Source organism: Haplochromis burtoni, unplaced genomic scaffold (assembly GCF_018398535.1).
Source record: "Haplochromis burtoni strain Fernald_Lab_line unplaced genomic scaffold, NCSU_Asbu1 Contig_185, whole genome shotgun sequence".
Classification (NCBI taxonomy): Eukaryota; Metazoa; Chordata; class Actinopteri; order Cichliformes; family Cichlidae; genus Haplochromis; species Haplochromis burtoni.
Window position 1 is genome coordinate 1,032,153 of NW_024582546.1, and position 8,126 is coordinate 1,040,278.

The 8,126-nt window shown below is 38.8% G+C and overlaps 2 protein-coding genes across 7 annotated transcripts in view; both read right to left on the reverse strand.

Annotated features, from left to right (window-relative positions):
• Positions 1-1,709, reverse strand: part of col15a1b (collagen, type XV, alpha 1b) — a 59,250-nt gene extending 57,541 nt beyond the window's left edge. The window contains exons 1-2 of the mRNA XM_042225855.1: positions 1,529-1,709; positions 1,197-1,252 (exon numbers count right to left, since the gene is read on the reverse strand). Coding sequence (XP_042081789.1) covers positions 1,197-1,252; positions 1,529-1,539 — 67 coding nt within the window. The 5' untranslated portion in view covers positions 1,540-1,709. The remainder of the gene's footprint in view (positions 1-1,196; positions 1,253-1,528) is intronic.
• Positions 1,710-4,624: 2,915 nt separating this feature from the next.
• Positions 4,625-8,126, reverse strand: part of LOC102312859 (solute carrier family 12 member 7) — a 48,966-nt gene continuing 45,464 nt past the window's right edge. The window contains exon 24 of one of the 6 annotated variants that reach the window (XM_042225847.1): positions 4,625-7,132. In XM_042225847.1, coding sequence (XP_042081781.1) covers positions 7,041-7,132 — 92 coding nt within the window. In that variant the 3' untranslated portion in view covers positions 4,625-7,040. The remainder of the gene's footprint in view (positions 7,133-8,126) is intronic. The other 5 variants (XM_042225846.1, XM_005937003.3, XM_005937005.3 and 2 more) reach the window with 5 other exon arrangements.

The following is an 8,126-nucleotide window of genomic DNA, read 5'->3' on the forward strand; positions in this document are numbered from 1 at the left end:
CACACACACACACACACACACACACACACACAGAGGAAACCCCCTCACAGCATTACCATACAAACACTTCACTTCTCACCCTGGTGCAGAGTTTGACTTCTCTGCCACTTCTACCTACATCATCATACGTAAAGGATTTCGGGGACAGAGGAAGCCTGGCCCATTCCCAAACAAACAAATAAACCATCACTCTCCTGCTGAGCTGTGAGCCGAGCCCCACAGCAGGCAGCCGCTGAATGAAAAGCACCACAGCAGGCAGAGGTGTGATAATGGAAATGGGAAGGGGGCTGAACCATATTGTGTGACTCATAATGGATCTGTGTGAGAGCAGTGGATTCAAGTCCAGACTCTTTTGTTGGCATTAAAGACGGTTAACTGCTATTTTGAGGAAGTTTTAAGCCATTTGTTTTACAAGAACTCTCCACCAGTTTAAGCTCCGCAAATTATTTGGGAATTAGTGAGGACAGGGTAGAAAGATGCTTTTTGGAGAAAAGCCTGTGAGGTCTGAGTGTTTTACATGATGTAAATCAGAATCTTAAATTATTTTACTAGATCATGTATGATTACCAGATGTTATCTAGCTGGAGAATAAGCACATAATTGTGCATGAATCCAAAGCAAAAATTAGATTTTTTGATGTATATTTATCAGATGATAATTTGAGCTAAAGGAGAGTGCAGCATAAAAAACTAGTAAGTTAGTTGACATGCTAGCAGACCAGACACTGAATTGTCCATTCCTGAAAGATTTATTCTTGTGATTTTAGTCTTTGAGAGGAAAATCCTAGTTCTTAAAAGTCATTTTTAAGAACTAGGATTTGTCAATAGTTTGTTTTTTTGTAAGGTTTCAACATTACCCTGAGAAATTTCATCAAGCATCTCTCACCTAAGGAAAGTTCACTTAAAATCCCTAAAAGACAATGACTCGCTTAAGAAATATAGAAACGTCTACAACCGTAGATCAATAATTTGGCATCATAGTTAACTTATATGCTTACTTATTATGTGTCAATCGCTTTAAAACACTTTTGCTGTCTATAGTTCAGTGGGATTAATCATCAACACTAGGAAACATGTCCCTCCTTAGATCAAGCATCTCTGGGTCACTGTCCCATTTTCTTTTTGCAATCGCAGAACCGTCCCAGCTGTTACTTTCTTTATACAGGCCATGCTGAGCTGCAGCTGCGTGAACCTTACCTTCTGTAACCTGCAGAGCCGCTGCCAGCCAGCACAGCAGCATGATAAGACACCATCTAAGAAGACACATCAGACACATAATGAAAGTTGCATTTGGAGAAATTCTGCATAGACTTCAAAAAAAAAAAAGTTAAAACACACTGCAAAAAAGTTCATGACATCGATTTAAAATTCCAGCTGAAAATTAATCTAGCAGTGTATAGAAGAAACAAACAGGTGTGCTCTGAGAAATGCTTTTATAATTTCAATAATAATAATAATAATAATAATAATAAAAAACAGTTATTTTATGCAGAAAATGTTGAGGTAAGATATAAATAACAGCTTCTTACCGCTGAGACATTTCACTAAATACGCAAATCCAGCTTTGGAAGTAAACTCCAAGTACATGTGTGAGGCAAACTTTGTGGTCCCTCTGCCTGACTGTGCAGACCTGAAGTCACAGTGCTGCTCTCTCTCCCCCTCTCTCTCCCTCTCTCTCTCCCTCTCTCTCTCTCAGCACAAAGACTCCCTCAGTTCTGTCTCTGACTCTTAGGACCCACACAGTTGGGAAATTTGACTCCCTTGAAGGAAAAAAACGTACTCTTTAGACCTTCTTTGTTAACCTGCTGGTTGAGACAATTTCCTTTGATTGATAATAACGTGATGGGCTGTTATTTAAAGTTAAACGCATCTACCAGTGAATCGACTTTCTATGTACAATACTGTTTAGAGTGCTTTCATTCATTGTACCTGCAGGGATATATTTGTATCATTGAAGTGAAAGAAATCCTGTAATGCTTCCTAATGAAAGAGTGACGCAATGACGAAGTCAAAGAACATGGCCGGAGCTTCCTGGTTGTCCTGGGTCAAAGATTTGTTGTTGGTCACCCAGTGATCCTCACTTCCCCCATCCCCTGTTTCATTCTGTACACACTCACCCTGAGAGATCACTTTACTGCCTTTCTCCTATAAAGTAACTTTGTACTGACCTGTGTGTCAGATATAGTTGATGGTAATTCAATAAACACCTACAATATAACAACCAAGGCTTTTCTGTGATACAGGAGGTTTTGGTGCCACCTCAGAGGAAAATAATGATACTAATAATGTGTGTACACTAGCCTCTCCATGGTTCATGGAGAGGCTTCATCATTCAATCAAATAGTTTAATTAAAATGAAAAAAGAACAGGATTCTGCTTAACAATGAGCAGATGTTTGCACCTCTAAAAAGGTACCAATTATGAGATTAACGTGTGCAGCCTTAGGCTAAATGAGACAAAGCCTAATTTCTAAGAAATTAGAAAACAAAGAACATGTTTAATGTTTAAATAAAGAAGACATAGAGGATTTAACCACAGAATTGATATATTAAAAAAGAACAAATCAATATTCGATCAAGTGCAGTAGTTTAAAATAGCAGAGCTTGACCGTTTTAATCTCCTCTTAGACATTCTTTCTCAAGCTAGCAGAATGAAAGGATAACAGGTCAACAAGGTCAAAGGGAATCTGTGGAATAATCATGTCATGATGTTAACACCCCGGCATCACCAGATTCTGGAATGATAATGTCTGTGAGAACAAGAAAAGTTACATTCTTGCTCACTGCATCACCTTATACTGAGAAAATGCCCTTCCTAAGACACTTGTGCTATTTATACTCTTTCTGTCTATCTATATATCTATCTAGACTCCTAGGTAGGAGAAATCTGTTCTTACTGCCTTTCAAGTTTAATAAAGGCCGGTAATGTTTGGGTTAAATTATTCATTTGAGATGGTTGGGTGGGTCCAGGTTGTACAAATTAGCATGTAGTAAAGGTCATAAATTTCTTGTATCAGATGTGCATTTTTTAAACTAATTTTTCCACTCTCAGAAGGTGTCACTCTGCTGTACAATCACAACACACGTTTTCATTCTTTTTCTCAGAGTTTGAATGGCACACAGAGGGCTCTGTCACTTGAATGTAAATCCATATGGGCTTTCGATTGCTTTCCACAAGTATCTGAGAGAAATGTCAAGTTTAATATCGGCGAAAAGGTCTGTTATGCCTTCTAGCTATTTGCTAGCCTTTCCTATCGGATGGCACTGGGCAGGAAGTATATCATGTGTTTTAAGAACTTTTTTCTCCTGAAAACAATAACTCGCTGAGGCAGAAAACGATGCTTAGAAGTGCAGTGAGACAGCTGTAGGAGGGGGTCAATTTTCAATGTTCACTCAACTTGTACAAAAGCTTAATAAACAATGTCTATGCTGAGCGACAGATAGGTGGCATGTCATCTCGTTTTATACAAACAGACACTATTATTAAGTGCCAAAATCAGTATTTGACGTAATATCAGTGAAATATGAATGCACCTTGTTACTCATGCTAGCTAGCAGTAGTATTAGCTGATGACTCAGCAGCTTTTCCTTTTATATTGATTCCCTCAGTTCCAGAAAACCAGCAGGGTGATAACCAAAGACTATTTTTTATCACCAGCTTAAGTCTCTTTTCAGGTACCTTGCAGCTGCCTGGAGTATACTCTACCTCTCATTCAGTCACAGTTGGAATAGACTCCAGCCCAACAGCAGTCCTGATATGGATAAACAGAAGAAAATGATGGAATGAAGTCTAATTTTTCATTTATTATATGTCTCATATGTGGGTTCATTACTGTAGACTGCAGTCCATGTAATCTTAACGAAAAAACGAGATGCTGAAAGTCCAACATTTGCAAAAATAGAATCCTCTGTGAACCCATCGTTTACCCATTTTAGTATTTCATGAGCTTTGGGGATTGTTTCACACACTGACACTTGAGGTCATCGTGGTTTTATGTGGATTGTGGCCAGCAGACAAGACTCTCATTGGGGCAACAATAAAGTGTCAAATTAGGTTAACGGTTCTGAAGGGACAGCCTGCACTTTAAAAGGAGCAAGGGTTATGGACAGCAGACTGCGTAACAGAGTTGTAATTCAGATGGTGATCAGAGCATCAGACTGGGCAGGTCGTTATTGTTGCTCTGTGCGTGCTGACCCAGCTAACCACTCTCTGGGAAAAACAGGAAGCCATTTATCCAGGGCCAAGTTTCCCAACAGCCTTCTTACAGCAGCTCCAAGATGGGCTCTGTTGTTTTGTGAGCCAGTGATGATTTTAGAACTAAATTAATTTTTGGAAACTGAGCCTGAGAGGCTTACGTAAGAGACTCTCAGTACTACTCTCCTCTGGGTCAGACAAGAACTCAATACATCTGGCCAGAGAATATCACCTTGGTCACCACTCAGTTTTTTTTAAACTATATATTTATTGTTTTTTTTTTTCTTCATTTAAACATGAAGTAACACAGACAGGGTCGACGTAAATAAGAAAATATATTAGAAAAAAAAGTTATATCATCGGGGAGAAAATTTTGATATTTGGTTGCCAATTCAGAGTTATATATACACAAAAAGAATATCTTATTAATACAAATGTTATAAAGAAATAACACAGGAGTCTACAGTCATTTCTCTGTGAAAGCATTTCCATTTCTCCCAATATTGTTCATATTTTTCTGAAAATAGTCTCAAAGAGAAGGTTAGTTGTTCCATAGTGTGAATTTCATGTATTATTTCTGTCCAGTCCGAAACATTTGGTGGTTCCTCATTCAGCCATTTGCGTGTAATAGCTTTCTTGCTGGCAGCCAGTATCTGTACCGGTATCTATCCTGTTTCTTTAGTCTGTTTGGTATATTGCCTAAATAAAAAACACAGAAACTCCCTTCAAGCTGGGACCGAATTATCTGCTTAGTGTGTGCAATCACAGCTGACCAGTAGGGAGAGATTTTAGGACATTCCCAAAAGATATGGAAGTGGCCTGCTGAAGTCTATCCACATCTCCTCCAACAGTTCCCTTGGTCAACATTTTTGCTTTGGTGTTCTTTAATCTTAGGTGTAATAAAAAACCTCATAGTGTTCTTCCAAGTGAATTCTCTCCATAGTTCGGAGCTGGAAGTAGTGGCTATAGTTTTACATATATTAGACCAATCTTCTTCTTCAGCTCTATTCCGGCTCTTCTTTCTTCCATCTAAATTCAATATAGGTGGCAGACAATTTCCTTTCTGTTTGTAGTGTTGAGTATATCATAGACATTTTTTTTTAGCACTTTCCCTTTACATATGTTTATAAAGATTTAGACTAAAGACCACCACTCAGTTTGATACAATAATATAAAACTTTGAAGAGGATAAAATATTTACTGTTGGCACGCATTTCAAGTGTTTTGTAACAAAAGGCAGAAATTGAGAGGAGTAGAATGTCATCAGAGACATCACAATGGTCTATATCTGGCTGACTACTACTTTAGTTTCGTTTCCTTTACATACCGTCTTCCTGCTTCCTGCCCTTTGTCTCTGTGTGTTTATAGATATGTTTTATGTGATTGTTATGGGAGGTTCCTTCCAAGTCTTTACAAACACTTCACATTGAGGATAAGCTCATTTTGAGGGTCACAAGCAGTCTAAGCAGAGATTTCAAGTCTTCCCTCCTCCCTCTCGCTAGCCGCTGTCCCCAGGTCCCTACCGAGGCATTCCAGGGCCAGCCGAGCAGCATAATCCCTCCAGTCTGTCTTAGGTTTGGGGTTTCCTGTCAGTAGAATATGTACAAAACACCTCAGCTTTGGAGGCATCAAGAAACCAACCATCTCAATCGGTTCCTTTCACCACAGAGGTGCACAGGCTATTTGACATTTACTGTAGACACAAATTAATTATTGTTGTTGTTTTGCTGTCACACATCATTTTGTCCAGGTCCATATCCATTGTTGTGCCTTGTTTTTCCCCCCCTTTATAGTGTACTGGTACCTTAATGCTTATTACCTTTACCAAAGAAAATTAGCACAGAACATATTGCCATAAATAATCAGACATGACAACTTCATTATTATACAGACTTTAAGTTATATTTGTTTTTTGCTAAATAACATCCTAAAAAGAGATGAATCAGTACTAACCTATGATGAAAACAACAACAACAACAACACTACTATAGAGACTCCATATTGCATCCTTTGCCACTAGCTGTAGTGGCGTCTAAGGAAAGAGCTCACAGACTAACATTATGACAACATACAAAAACTCAGTCAAACTCATCAATAATTAAAATGTCCTGAAACGTTGAAACCAGCAAATCATCTGTATCATTTTCACTCTATTACATCTTCATTATGCTTGGCACATTCCCATCTGTGGCAACAAAAACAGTAATGGCCTAGTGTGTTACGAGCAGCATACGTTTGTTCATGGTCATCAACACATTATTCCACATTTGATATTCTTTCACAATATTGGCTAAAAAACATGTTCAACTCATTTAATCATCCCAAAGTAAAACATTTGTTACAATGAAGTGTCACAACTGGCACGGAAATAAATAATAAAGATCACAAAGGAAATATCATTGAATGTTATTGCCAAACGCAAAAGTATTCCTATAAAAGTCATTGCTGTGATCTTTAGGGTACTCTGTAAAAGGACAGTTTCCACTATATCTGCATGTCCCAGTGAAACCAACGATTGCACTAAAGGCAACAAAAACAAGCTGCAGTTCATGTTTTTTCATCTGGAGGAGTTGGAGTGGTGGAGCCCCTAGTGGTCTGTCTGTAGTCAATCCTCTTCACTTCCAGACTCTGCACTAAGCTGAGGTTGTGCTGTATGCAGAGTCCCTTGTTGTCCAAATGTGGCACTCTTCTCTTCGTCAGTCATCCAGGTTATTGTAATCTAAGGAGGTTGGAAATACTGGACTTCTTAAAAAACAAAGTCTGTTGTCACTGTCCCACCTTAAAGCCTTTGTGTCCAAACATGGTTCCTTTAAAGTACACGTCCAAAAAAATAGGAACCTCTTTGCGCTAGGAGTAGATAGTAATGACCTCCCGACCTCCTCCCCGAACCAACAGTACACGGTCTAGACCTTCCATTAAAACTTCCAGGAACTCCATATCTGAGACACACATTCTGGTTAAGGGGGCTATGCACTACTATTAGACTCAATATGCTTTATTATTTTCTTATCAGGATGAATCAGTAAATGCCACTTCAATATCTTTATTCTAAGTATCGGGTTTTTAGGTCTGACGTCATTAGCAGTTTCCAGGTCCAAACTCCCCTTCAGGTCCCAAAGTCAAACGAACAGTGAAGCATCACTGAGAGCTAAAAACTGTCTAAATTCTTTCATCTTTAATAAAATGATCAGCGTTGCTGCTTTACCAGGTGTAGCAATTAATTTTAACATCCAGGCATCCATGAAAACAGAATTTATTAAATTTAATGGAGTTAGAAGTTAGCAGGAAGTTAGCTCGCTAGTTTCCACCCAAACATGATATAGCATGTTCTGACTGAGAGATTTCTGAAAAAATTAAACGTACAGCTCTGCTGTCACTTCCAACATAAATGAAGACAGAAAAACTAAACAGCAGTGATGTTTGTAGGGTTACTGAAGTTGGGCTAGCTGTTTTATAATGTGCTACATTAGCATAATCTAAACACATTATCACAGTGAAGCTGGAGGATGAACGCTAATGTTTTTCCACTTAATAAAAGTTAACGTGAATGCTCCACAAATGCAATTGCATTTCTTTTAGGGGCTTGTTCAGATTAAATAAAACAAGATACAAAGCATTAAAACATGTTAAAAACACAACAGCCTTAATAAACGCAAAGTAATCTGGACCCGGAAGCTGGGTTCATACGTCGTCACTTAAAGACTGGATAGAACTGCTGTTATAGTTGGATAGCTTAGCTTAACTTAGCTTAGAACTGGGGCAAAGAATTAACATTAAGAATTAACCGGGGTGGCTGTAGCTCAGGTTCGATCCCAGGCTGCCTCCTGGCTGCATGTCAAATATCCTTGGGCAAGATACTAACCCCATGTTTGCCTACTGGTGTTGGTCAGAGGGCCCGGTGGCGCCTTTGTCCGGCAGCCTCGCCTCTGTCAG